Source organism: Chionomys nivalis, chromosome 11, assembly GCF_950005125.1.
Source record: "Chionomys nivalis chromosome 11, mChiNiv1.1, whole genome shotgun sequence".
NCBI lineage: Eukaryota > Metazoa > Chordata > Mammalia > Rodentia > Cricetidae > Chionomys > Chionomys nivalis.
The window spans coordinates 13,277,771-13,291,398 of record NC_080096.1 but is presented as its reverse complement, the minus strand read 5'-3'; the positions used below and the strand labels follow the sequence as shown (position 1 = coordinate 13,291,398).

At 47.0% G+C, this 13,628-nt stretch overlaps 1 protein-coding gene across 8 annotated transcripts in view; it reads left to right on the top strand.

Moving 5' to 3' along the window:
* The window catches only part of Ubr4 (ubiquitin protein ligase E3 component n-recognin 4), a 118,495-nt gene that overhangs the window by 90,713 nt on the left and 14,154 nt on the right, over positions 1-13,628 (top strand). For all 8 annotated transcript variants that reach the window (XM_057784324.1, XM_057784323.1, XM_057784320.1 and 5 more), the window contains 11 exons: positions 3,547-3,744; positions 4,424-4,504; positions 5,297-5,384; positions 5,829-5,956; positions 6,713-6,820; positions 7,269-7,388; positions 7,992-8,182; positions 8,618-8,791; positions 9,108-9,207; positions 12,408-12,626; positions 13,505-13,618. In XM_057784324.1, the coding sequence (XP_057640307.1) occupies positions 3,547-3,744; positions 4,424-4,504; positions 5,297-5,384; positions 5,829-5,956; positions 6,713-6,820; positions 7,269-7,388; positions 7,992-8,182; positions 8,618-8,791; positions 9,108-9,207; positions 12,408-12,626; positions 13,505-13,618 (1,521 nt within the window). The remainder of the gene's footprint in view (positions 1-3,546; positions 3,745-4,423; positions 4,505-5,296; positions 5,385-5,828; positions 5,957-6,712; positions 6,821-7,268; positions 7,389-7,991; positions 8,183-8,617; positions 8,792-9,107; positions 9,208-12,407; positions 12,627-13,504; positions 13,619-13,628) is intronic.

Genomic DNA, 13,628 nt, shown 5'->3' with positions numbered 1-13,628 from the left:
ATCAGTCTTACCGGGAAAGATTCAGCATGTCTGACCTGGCGGCTTGCTTCATTGCGTCTACCTCTGAGAGGAGCTGCCCTGCATCTGAGCTCACTTCCTCTTCCTCCCAGCATTCTGTTCTGTTTACTCCGCCTATCTAAAAGCTGGCCTATCAAATGGGCCAGGGCAGTTTCTTTATTAGCCAATGACCTTCCTCCATCATTTCCCCTTTTTCTGTTTAAACAAAAAGGGAAGGCTTTAACTTTAACATAGCAAAATTACGTATAACAAAACAGTTATCAAGTAAAAATTACAATATTTATATCTATTTTATCTTTATCATAATTAAGGAAAACTATAACTATAACTAATTATTCTTCAGCTCCATCAAAGACTCCAGAAAGATACAATATTACCTAAGCAAACAAGAAATAAGCAACTTCCAAACTCTAGAAATCACAGAGACATCTCGCTGCCTGGACAGTCACCCAAAGTTCCTCTGTACCGTTGGGGCATCCATCTTTGGCCTACAGGTCCATAGTATCCAGAGACATTTCCATGAAGCAGGAAATTTCAAAGGCAGTTCAGTCACTATCTGCTGTATCCTGCAGAATGTCTCGCAGACTCTTTCATGAATCAGGGACCCTGAAAGATCATCTCACCTTTAGGCAAGTTCAGTAGTCCTCTCTCTGCGGGTTCTTTTTTTTTTTTTTTTTTTTTTTTAAGATTTATTTATTTATTATGTATACAGTATTCTCAGTACTCTGCCTGCAAGCCAGTAGAGGGCACAGATCTTATTACAGATGGTTGTAAGCCACCATGTGGTTGCTGGGAATTGAACTCAGGACCTTTGAAAGAGCAGGCAGTGCTCTTAACCACTGAGCCATCTCTCCAGCCCCTCTCTGCGGGTTCTTTGTGTCCAGTTTATGCAACAGTCCAGGCAAGAGCAGTTTCTTGCCCAAATGGCTATCAAACTCCATAAGGATCCTCTTCAATGCCCATCTTCTTCTTTAAGTAGATTGGTGCTGCCAGGAGCAGAGTGTCTCATTGTCATGAAAAACCCTAAGTTATTAAAACATTAAATAGCATATTCCATAGTCTTTGAAAGATATGAAGAATGTCTATCTAAAATATATCTATGTACATCTAGAAAATCTAACATGCCTACAAACTTGACTATTATAGATAACTATTCATTAACAACTTATATACATAACATTTTTACATGAGCTACACAATCACAATACCTTAATCAATATCAGAAATGCATATACATATAACAAAATTGACCTTAAATTTAAATCACTAAAGCAAAATCCATATCAATGCAAATTATTCATACCTATATCATATCCCCCTTTAAATGTAAAAGAACATTTATAAACAATATTTGGGAATATGGACGTAGTTATTTCTCTCCAAACTTCTTCCTGTTGAATGGGGGGCGCTGTTATTCAGGTCTTTAATGGGATAACCTGTCTGCTAGGTTCATCTCAGTCAGTAGTTGAGCAAAGTAATTTTTTGAGGGTGTTCACAGCAACCTTTCAGGAGGGCGTGGTCTATCATACCATATTGAGATAGAAGCAATCAACAGGGTCTCGTCCTCTGTGAAAACAAAAGAAGAATCTCTTTTCCAAAGTATCATATCCTTAGATCCAAATTCTGAAGTCAAGGTATTTTCAAAATATCTATGTTGGATTAGTTCAGTAACATTTATAAACAAATATCTTTTAGCAGCTGTTGCTCCTTCCTCAGTATTCAAACAATTCAAACAGAGCATAATAGCATACAGTATCAAGATTTTCTGTGTATTTTCCATCTTTGTGCGCTTTATTTTAACCTCTATTTTGTTTATTTTTACTTTTATTTTTTGCTTTTTTGAGACAGGTTCTCTGTATCTTTGACCTGGAATAACTCTGTAGACCAGGCTGTCCACGATCTCTCAGAGATCCACCTGTCTCTGCCTCCCAGGCATTGGGATTAAAGGTGTATGCTACTACACCTTGAACTCACAGAGATCTGTTTGTCTCTGCCTTTTAGGCACTGGGATTAAAGGCGTGTGCTACCACACCTTGAAGTCACAGAGGTCAATCTCCCTCTGCCTCCCAAGTGTTGGGATTAAAGGTGTGTACTACCACACCCAACTACTTTCTTTCTTCCTTTTTTTACTTTTAAGAACTTTAACTTTTAGCTTGCATATATTTTTTAAACACACTGTAAATCATTTAGAAATTTTCTTTGTCTTTCAATCTCTCTTTACTGTATAACTCTCTTTTTTTTTTTTTTGACCACACGAGCCTTTCAATTACTCAGCAATATGGGTAGGATTAAAGCCATGGCTTTGGCAGCTGGATCCAGCCCATTCCTTAGCTTTCCAGCCATTCCAGTCTTGTGGCTGAAGTACCCACCAGAGCCCTGTTCATCGCCACAACTCTACAATGTTTCAAGGTCCTTGCCAGCAAGCAAGCTGCAACAGTATTAAGCAACACTCAAAAGCTCCGAAGTCAGGACCGCCTGCTTGAAAGTCAGAGTTTGCCCTGGCCGGACGGCCCAGAAAACCAGCATTTTAAAACAGCACAACTTTTTTTTTTTTTTTTTTTTTCTGCTACGGCCGAAAACAAACAAGCATTCAGTCAGCTTTTAGCAATACCATTTAAGTGTTTTGTGGCAGGACCTCTTAATGAGCTGCAGGGTTTTGCAGCTAAAACTGAGTCAGGAAGCCTCTCTTAGATGAGACCCAAGAAATTGCTGCTACCAAGAAAACATGCTTTACTCTATTCTTTCCCAAGTTTTCTCAGGCTTTCTGTAGATTCAGTGCCCCACGTTGGGCGCCATCTGTGGAAGGAGCTGTGGGCCGGCCTGGGAGCTGCGGGCTGTGTTCCTGCCGCCCCAGCTCCTGATAGCCTGGCTAGCTTATGCCCCGAAATAACAACACACAAACTGTATTCTTTTAAACACTGCTTGGCCCATTAGCTCTAGTCCTTACTGATTAATTCTCATATCCTGATCAACCTATCTCTAATAATCTGTGTAGCATCAGTCTTACCGGGAAAGATTCAGCATGTCTGACCTGGCGGCTTGCTTCATTGCGTCTACCTCTGAGAGGAGCTGCCCTGCATCTGAGCTCACTTCCTCTTCCTCCCAGCATTCTGTTCTGTTTACTCTGCCTATCTAAAGGCTGGCCTATCAAACGGGCCAGGGCAGTTTCTTTATTAGCCAATGACCTTCCTCCATCATGAAAGAGCATTGGGGTCGACGTGCCTGAGTGTATCACTGAGAGAAACCCCTTCTCTACTCCAAGTCTCCAGTGACTGTGGACCAGCCAGAGGCTGGTCCGCCTCTCACCAGACAGCACCTTGTTCCATTAGGCTGTCTTTTCCTCGAGGAGTATGTGATGCTTCAGGTGCTCACATCATGTTTAGAATGACCTTGGGGCCACTGTCCGTAAGAGTGTGTAAGTGTAAGGTGTGCTGCACTTGGCTGTGTTTTCCTCCTGGTGCCCACAGAACAGTCAGTGCTGTAACTCTTCTCTGCTGTCCTTTCTGACATGTTCTTCTTTTCCTTTAGGAGGAGAATGAAGTCACTGAGTTCTTTGTGACCCTGGAGAAGGATCCCCAGCAAGAGGACTTTCTACAGGGCAGGATGCCTGGAAACCCGTATAGCAGCAATGAGCCAGGCATTGGGCCTCTTATGAGGGACATAAAGAACAAGATTTGCCAGGACTGTGACTTGGTGGCTCTTCTGGAGGATGACAGTGGGATGGAAGTAAGAGGCTGTGCTGGTCACTCACCAGCAGTGTGGGCTGGGTTGCACCTGGATGTTTCTTGTAGGTCATTGGTTAACCAGATAGGAAGTTAGTTTGTAAAGTGGGGCAGATCCCATCTTCTGCCTCTGCTGCTGGTAAGGTCCGTGACCCATGAAAGGCTCTGACAAATTCCTGGCATGAAACAGGAGGAAACTTGGTAGTTATTGCTTGGAGTAGTGGTAGGATTTTGTTACTGTTGCTTCTGGAGGAGTTTTCTAGAGGTTCCAGGTTAATGGAGCCCCAGGGATCTTGGTGTTTTGACTCTGGTACATGGGTCATAGCTCCTGTTAACACCTTGAGCCTTATGCTTCTGGCAGATGACTTCCCAGGTCTGGTGTTACCATCTCTGTGACTAAAGGCAAAGGTGGATTTTCTGGTGCTGAGTCCAAAATGGGCTCAAGGTAAAAAGTCTTCAGTTGGATCAGAGCTGGAATCCATGGTGGGTTAAGGGTCTTTGTCTCCAACATTGCATACAAAATGCTGGGTGTAGTGCACACGCATTTTCTCCAGAGCTAAGTGTTGACAGAGCCCTGTGATGGGTGGCAAGTGTAGCTCATGAACCCTTGCCTAGGCACCTTCTTCAGTCTGCATATGGAGTCATATGCAGCCACGTTAGTAATCCCCTCCTCCACTTTTCAGCTCCTAGTGAACAATAAGATCATCAGCCTGGACCTGCCTGTGGCGGAGGTTTACAAGAAGGTCTGGTGTACCACTAATGAGGTATGTGCTTGCTTTCTCTCCAGGAGCTGGGGTGGGCTGCCTTTTCTGCCTTAAGAACTGATTTGATGGAATTGATATTAATCATGACCCACGTGTGGCCACTGTAACTCTACTTCCTTTCTGTGTGTGAAGCAAATCCATCATCTTGTCAGCTTGGGAGGCATTTAGCTAATGTGGGTCAGGTAGACTTCAAGGAATCTTGAGTGACCTTTGCTTCTCACCTCTGAACTGAGGCTGGACCCCAGGATGGTGCTGGCACAGACAGACTCTCCCAGCAGCTCCTTCTTGACAATCCTAGGCTGTGGGTGTCAGTTTGGTAATTGGGATGAACCTTCCGTATTGTGTGAGGTAAATGAAGACCATGGTCTGCCCATAAGAAAGACTGATGTGCCTGCTCTCTGTGCCTGAAACTTGAACCACACACTTTGGTCCAGATACACTTGTTTGTCCTGATGGGCACAGGCTTAGAATTGGGCCTCGACTTCTAGCCTAGGCAAGCATGCTGTCCAACCTTGTCTAACAGGTCTGATCAGCACAGGACTCAGCACGGAGCAAAGCATTTGGGGACTAGTTGTCAGAGTGCTTACCTAGCGTTTTAATGACATCAGCTAGAATTGCATCTCTGCAGTGCTTCACAGTGCCAGGCCTACAGCAGACACTGAACAAAGTGAAACTTAGGCGGCTTTACATCTCCACTGTTAGAGAAATGGAGGCTTATATCACCATGGCATTGAGCAAGTTCAAGGGTGACTTTTTTTTTTTAAGTCTACCTCTCCAAATTTCTCTGCTTAGGGAGAACCCATGAGGATTGTTTATCGAATGCGGGGGCTACTGGGTGATGCCACTGAGGAGTTCATTGAGTCCCTGGACTCCACCACAGGTACGGCGCTCTACATAGACAGTGCTGCATATTGAACTTTGGGCCAGAGCAGCCATGTCCCAAAGAATGGTAGCCTGTGCTCTGCACCATAATTGTAGGGAAGAAAGACAGGCATCTGTGGCCTGATTTGGATACCTGATTGGGATAAAACCATTCAAGCTGCAGTTAGACTTGAGATCAGATTTCTTCCTGCCTTAGCTCTCTGTTCCATTGAAATAGTTGAAAAAGTATTTGCCTGTACTTTGTTGTCATAGCAGAAAACATTCATTATCTTACACTTGGAGCAGGGCTCCTATGGGAATGAGAGCATATAGGTCACAGTAATGACTTTTATTGCAGACCGGGAAAGAGCCGTGTTCTCAGCCCAGGGAAGGGTTGTGTGTTTTGATCCTTTTACTTTGATTTTCAATTTCTCTCCTCCTCTTCGTTTCCCTTTCCTCCCAGATGAAGAAGAAGATGAGGAAGAAGTGTACAAGATGGCCAGTGTGATGGCCCAGTGTGGGGGTCTAGAATGCATGCTTAACAGGCTAGCAGGAATCAAAGATTTTAAGCAGGGACGCCACCTTCTAACAGTGAGTTGTGGGTAGTCTGGTGGGGGCTCTCTCTACACAAAGCTGTGATCATTGAGCCACTTGTCACTAGAGGGCAGTGTGGTGCAGCAGAGACCAGTGCAAGCCAGTGAAGGACCTGGCGTTACCCAGACTTTTGACATCTAAGTCTCCCACTGCTTTTCTCCTGGCCTACTCCACCTAAAAACCAGGGTGGTGGCAGTCGTCTCCAATATCTCTTTAGGTATCAGAGGAACCAATAACTTTCCCCTCGTTGTTGTTTTATGATTGCGTCTTAAATAGATTTTGATTTCTCCTGGAGGGTCCTCTGTCTCACTAGTCAGAGGATTCTAGTGGAACCACAGAGATTTCACTAATATCTTTACCTTCCAGGGTGTTCAATAACTCTTGTGTCATTTAAGTGGCCCTACCTGGCTCTTGGCCTCCATAGGCTACGTGTGTTGGGGTGTTCGGTCTGCTACTAGTTCAGAGTCTTGGGTGCTTGATTTTCCCCAGAATGGTGGGACACCAACTAATGTGTGAGGAACCCCTGTCACTGCTATCATGTAAGGGTAGTAGAGAGAAATCTGGAGAATGCTGGCACTGCTGCCAACCTTGTATGGGAGCCCAGCTACCTGACCCCACCATTTAAGGGTCACCTTGCACTGCAGGAGGAGTATCTGCTGTTTGAGATGTCTCCTTAGACACTTTGGACACTCGTGCTTGCACATTTTACGGACGTGGGTGCTCTCGTGGCTCTGAGCTGGCCTCTCTTCACAGGTGCTGCTGAAGCTGTTTAGTTACTGCGTAAAGGTGAAAGTCAACCGACAACAGCTGGTTAAGCTGGAAGTGAACACTCTGAATGTCATGCTGGGGACTTTAAACTTGGTAAGAGTGCGGGCCACAGATGATGAAGACTGGCTTTGGCAGTCCTGAGTGAGAGATCTCGGCTCTCAGCCTGATTCTTCAGTTCTCTTCTCCTGGTGACTCACACTCATGCTGCTCTCGTGGCATCTCAGAGCTTCCTGTCCCTTTGCTAAGTGCAGAGTTGAGACCAGAAGCAGAAGTCTGTAGAACAGACCCAACACTGCAAGGACGTAGTGCCTCTCTTTCCTCAGGGCACCCAAGAATGAGGCCCAGAACATCCCATTTCCACTGTCTCCCTTTCAGATATGAATTGCACACATGTACACTTTCACGCGTGCACACACATGCACACACACACACACACACACACACACACACACTGGGCTTTAAGACCGTGAAAGGCAGTGGAGGTCACCAACAGGGAGTGGCTGTGGTTGTGTCCTGAGAGTCACTGGTTCTCCTCCTTCAGGCTCTGGTAGCTGAACAAGAGAGCAAGGACAGCGGAGGAGCTGCTGTGGCTGAGCAGGTGCTGAGCATCATGGAGATCATTCTAGATGAGTCCAATGCAGAGCCCCTGAGTGAGGACAAGGTGAGTGGGGGCCTGGTCCCTCTGCCCATAGACACTGGGAACCAACAATGGGCTTGTTTGAAGGTGGCTGAACTCAACTCAAAATGGCTGAACTCATGTTAAGAGTGACCAGGGCTCTAATCAGGGTGATGTCATTGTACTGAGTCTGAGACCTTTGCATTCAGGGGGAACAAAGCTGCCAAGGATGTTCTTTCAGTATGAAGGTGCTCATTCATGGAACCCAGGCATGACCTAGACGAATAGGCAGTATGTAGTTCAGCCCTTCACTTTAGAGTTGGGAGGGGTTGTGACTGGTACAGCCCTACACTGCGGTCTCTCCCGTCTGCACCTGGACTTCCTGCCTTCTGGGGTTGGTGATTAGGGGGCCTGTGACCCCAGGAGTGTCTAGCAGTCTCCATTCTCCTGGGGAGCAGCAGGGTGTTGCATTGGTGTAGTGTGGCCATCTCAGCAGCTTGGAAATTCAGCAGTGGAAATCCAGGAAGCTTATTGTTCTAGCAAGTACTAAATAAAGAACAGAACAGTTCTGTCTGGTGAGAATGGCTGACTTTGGGGTCAGTTCTTGGCTACAGCCACCATCCTGACTTCCATCCTCTTTTGTTGCAGGGCAACCTCCTCCTCACAGGTGACAAGGATCAACTGGTGATGCTCTTGGACCAGATCAACAGCACCTTTGTTCGCTCCAACCCTAGTGTGCTCCAGGGTCTGCTGCGTATCATCCCATACCTGTCCTTTGGAGAGGTAGAGAAGATGCAGATCCTGGTGGAGCGGTTCAAGCCTTACTGCAGCTTTGATAAGTATGAGCCTGGAGTTGATACAACAAGCCTGGGGGTGGGGGGTGCCCACAGAGATTCCAAGCTAGCTTTGTGAGACTGAGCGAGTAACCTGGATTTTTGTTGAGTGTTTTGTGTGTGTGTGATTTGGAATTTAAGGGACTTTGTCTAGTGGGGTGGCAGTCACCAAATCACATTATATTAAAACACTACTGAAAGGGTATGATGGGGGAAAGACCTGACTAGGTAGGGGGAGCTACACTTGCAAAAGCCTGTAGATGCAAAAGAACAATGCAGGCTTGGGCACTGGGTAGGTGAAGGGAGAGTGGCAGGGTCCTGGTCTGAGGTCTCCTTTCCCTGTAGGAGTTTAGACTAGATCCCCTAGGTGGTTCACGTAGTTTTTACCTAAGAGGGTGATGTGAGCTCTGCCTTCATGCTGGGACCTTTTATGCTCTCTAGGTACGATGAAGACCACAGTGGGGATGACAAAGTCTTCCTGGATTGTTTCTGCAAAATTGCTGCTGGTATCAAGAACAACAGCAACGGGCACCAGCTGAAGGATCTCATCCTGCAGAAGGGAATCACCCAGAATGCTCTAGACTACATGAAAAAACATATCCCCAGTGCCAAGAAGTAAGGCGCCCTTTCTGGGGCTCTGTGCCCCCTTCTCATACATGACCGTTTTTCTCAACATCTGAGTGTGGTGCTTCCTGTGTGCCCTGTGTCCCTCCCCCTTCAGGGACCTGTCCAGTGCCACTCAGCCACTGTAGAGTCCTGGGTCTTTTTCTGCTTCTGTTCAAGTGCTCATCTTTATCTGACTTCTCAGCTGGATTTACCCTTACTGATCCCTCATTACATTCTTGAGAGATCCTGTTTGAACAAGCTAGACTCGGCAGCAGATTTTCGGCGTTGCTTCCTGGCTGCTCATGTGCTCTTGTCTGTTTTGCAGTTTGGATGCTGACATCTGGAAAAAGTTTTTGTCTCGCCCTGCTCTGCCTTTTATTTTGAGGCTTCTTCGGGGATTGGCCATGCAGCACCCTGCCACTCAGGTGAGTGGACAGATAACAAGAGAAAGTCATAAACCATCTGTGTACAACCAGCAAGTCACTCATGGTGTGGCTTACCCTGTGGCCTGAGGCTTCTAGGGCAGCACCCTCAGCTGCTCTAGTTCTCTGTGTGCTGTGAGTCCGACAGTGTGAGGGCTCAGCATGCTGCAGTTGAATCAAGTGTTCTGGCTGACACTACAGATGGCTCACCGTTCAGTCACTGGATGTTTAAAACGCTATCACCACTGTTTTCTGCTATGCCTCAGGCAGCTGACAGCTTTGTGGCCCACTCCTGACCTCTCAGCCCTGTTGTCCCATGTGTTGTCCCATGAGGATGATGTGGGCTCCAAGTTTTCTTTCCACCCCATTTTAGATAGCAATAGATTCTCGGGCTATAGATTCATTGGAGAAGCATCTTGCTTAACTTGAGTATATATTAAAACCAACAGTGAACTTAGTACTGAGTCCCTCTTCTGCCCTTGCATAGTGTCCACATTCCTCTGTGCCCCTCCCACAGACCCTTGCTAAGCTCTCCATTTCTGTAATGGGGTCCATTTCCATGAAGGTGGACCCATGGACCATGTAACCTTGGGATTGTTTTTTTCCATTTGTCGGAATTTTTTGAAGCTTTTTATGGGCCATTGCACATGTTTTGTGTCCTTTCTATTCATAAGTAGTGTCCTCGCATAGGGATACATCCCAGTCTGTCCCCATCCTCCTGTTAAAGGACAACTAGTCATTTCCCATTTGGAGTACTCCTTACCAAGCTGCTGTGAAATTGAGGGACAGGTTTTGTTTGAATGTTTTTATTTTCTGGGGGAAATGCCCAAAAGTGTGTAGCTACTGGGGTAGTAGCTGGTAGGTAGTTGTTGGCTGGTTAGTATCTACACGTTTAGTTTATAGGAACCTGCCAGGCCAGCAGTGTGGTTCAATAAGTAGTAAAAACACTTGCCATGCCAGCCTGATCTTCTGAGTTACATTCCAGAATCCATACAAGAGTGGAGGAAGAGAACTGGCTTGGACAGTTTTCCTCTGCCCCCTACACACGTGTCTACGCTCACATTGACATATCACACACGGCAGTTATAAAAAAGAAGCTGCCAGTCTCTCCTGAAGTAGCAGGCCCGTTTTACATTTCTGGCAGCAGTGCATAAGTGGCCCAGTTCTCTTGTCTTTGCTGCACTTGCTGGCTATTTTTACCCTGGCCGTGCTGCTGAGTGCAGTGCTGTGTGGCTGTGATTTTGACTTGCATTTCCCCGATGGCTAATGATGCTACACTGCCTACCTGTGCTTCATCTGTACAGGTCTTTTGCATGAAATGGCTCTTGTGTCTCACCCATTTTCTAGGAAGATGATATAAGGTTTAATGATGAGTTTTGAGAATCCATAGAGTTAATTATTTTGCTTTCATAATGTTCTGCATTGAATATAGGGTGCATTCTTGTTTGGCAGCCTGTTCTGATAACTCACCTCAGAGGTGTAGTAACTCAGTCATATACAATGAAGGTCTTACTCAAATCTCTGTCATTGCTAGCCTTTGTCTCAGTCCAGCAGATAGCCACAGATGATAGGCCTTTATGGTCAGATTTTGCACACATTGTTTCCACTTCTTTGGAACAGCTGTATTTTGTGTAGTGTGCCAAGGAACAGCTGTGATTTGACCAAAGGCAAAATGTGCTGGCTTTTCATGCATCTTACTACTGTGCAATGCTAGCTGGCTGAGCCTTCCCTGTGAAGTTCAGGCTAGCCTCAAATGCCCAGCCATTTCCTGCCTTAGCTCCTAAATGCTCTGACTACAGGTGTGCACCACCATACTCGGCTTAGGAATATGGAGCCCCCTCCAAGGCAGTGCCATGTTTGCTGCAAGAAGTTAGAAAGATGATGAGCGTATGGTGGGCTTTTGTCTTGGTCCAGTGGTAGCTCGAGCAACTTAGTGAATGGACTCAGCAGAGACCTGGGAGTTGTTTAACTAGGATTTGGAAAGAGAAAGGGCTTGGCAACTTTAGAACTCTGCCCAGTCCTTTGGTTCAGTGATGAAGAGAATGATTGTTCCATCAGAGGAGATGGACAAGGTTGAGGGTGAGAGAAGAGGGATGGTGAACAAGCCCTGCACAGATGAGCCACCCTTCCTGTTTGTCTGTGAGTTTTGTGCGGACAAGGCCTTGTGGTTTCCCTACTCCTACTTTGCACACGTCTGCTGTGTACGCACATGCACGCTCACAGTAAACACTTAGGGTGTTGAGTTTGGGGTGTGGGTGCCTGTGGAAAAGTTTGCTAGGTCTTAAACATGGGCTCACTCAGCATTTAGGAGCACGAGGCATGAGATAACATGCAGTTTTGCTGAGGTGTGAGTTTGCGGTATTCTTGTAGGAAGGGCAGGTTTACGAGTTACTGAATGATCTGAGGCAGACAACTCAGGCTTTTGCCTCTCAAGTTGGCACTATTGTTTTCCGTTTTTCATCACACAGAGTGAACCCCACCACTGACTAACTTGTGATGCCCCGGTGAGACTACCCACTGAGCTCACCTGGAGGCCTTTCCCCCTGCACCTGCCTCAGCTCCTGTCTCATGGTGCCATGGGGCCCTGAAGCCAGCTTTACCACGCCCCGGGTTGATAGACGTTTAACTTTTTGTCGTTTTCACTCCCGCGTGCTGGAGTTTTTCCTCTAGTATCTTGTAGACTGGGAGGACTACCGCCAGCTTGATGGCTACAGGCACCCATTTGCAGAACTATGGGAGTTCCTGCGACTTCAGGCTTCTGCCCCAGGGTGCTCCTGCACAGGCCCTGCCAGGTGCTCCACTGGATTTAGCAGGAGCAGCTCTCTTTGACTTTCCCCTTTCCAGGCATAGTCCACAGTGCTTCACGTGCTGCCTCACCTTCCCTCCTTACAGCCGCCTTGACACTGTCCCTGTTTTGTGTGTGAGAATGCCGGACCTAATGAGTGGAGTAGCTAGCTAGAGGTCCCTGGCAGCCAAACCTCCCAGTTGCATCTTTTGCAGTAGAGAATCTCAGGCTCTGACTTCTGTGAAGCCAGTGACACAAACTTGTGCACTTGGACTGATCATGAAGTATTGACTGGGATAACAGGCTCCCTCAGTTACTGGACAGATCATGCACACCAGGTGATGGTCAAAGGCTCTGAGCCTTGGTGGAAGGCTGCATCTATAACTAGATACATACATCTCACTGGTTCTCTTTGCAGGTTCTGATTGGAACGGACTCCATCACAAACCTGCATAAACTGGAGCAGGTATCCAGTGATGAGGGCATTGGGACCCTGGCTGAGAACCTGCTGGAGGCCCTGCGAGAGCACCCTGATGTGAACAAGAAGATTGATGCTGCCCGCAGGGAGACCCGAGCAGAGAAGAAGCGCATGGCCATGGCCATGAGGCAGAAGGCTCTCGGCACTCTGGGCATGACGGTAAAGCTCCCTCTCTAAGTGGACAAGGAACCCCACAGGCAGACGAATGTGCTTCCCAGGAGAGCTGGGCACGATGGTGGGAGGGCTGCACAGAGGAGAGGCAGAGGTAGCTGTGCTGGGTTCTTCCAGATGTGGCTACTGCCACACTACATTTGGAGACTCGAAGAAAACTGACCTGGCAGGTTTATGCAAACAGTAAAAGTAAAGATACTAATTACTGTATATTCAGGATTGGCTGCATTCCAGGCACTACCAGAACCTCATATATATTTAAACCCTCAAGTGGTCCTGTGGGTTGTCATCATTACACCCGTTTCCAGATAAAGAAAATGAAGCACATTGGCCATGGCACATAGCTACTAACTTTGGACAGGACTTTGAACAAGGACTGATACAGAGGGCTCTGTTGTCCTACTTTGGAGGAAATGGTGGCCCTGGAAGAGCCTTGTCTTAACAAGCAAACTCGTGTGTCAGCAGTTTGATCCTTGCTGGGGACAGTAAATGATCAGAACACAGCGGCCCTTGGCAGCCGAGTTGTGGTGGGTCTGGCACAGACCAAAGGGGCTTTGTGGTAGCAAATGGCAACTTGGCAACGTGCCAGCTTCCCACTGCTTGGTGTCCTCTGCTTTGATGGCTCCTGAACGAATCCCAGGGCTTTCCCTCAATAAAAGTCAGTGGAGACAGCAGATGTGTAGCTTAGAGGTAGAGCGCTTGCCACTTGCTGAGACTGTCAAGGCCCCAGTTCCACCCCTCTCAGAACAGTAGAAGGGCTCCTCTCTCCACACTTCATTCCTTTATGTCTGTGTGTGGTTATCTCAAGCCAGGGTGAGAGGCATGTGGGAATCCTCTTGTGACATGCCGCATGTGTTCCCTTCTAGACAAATGAAAAGGGCCAAGTGGTGACCAAGACTGCACTCCTGAAGCAGATGGAAGAGCTGATAGAGGAGCCAGGCCTCACATGCTGCATCTGCAGGGAGGGATACAAGTTCCAGGTAAGGCTGC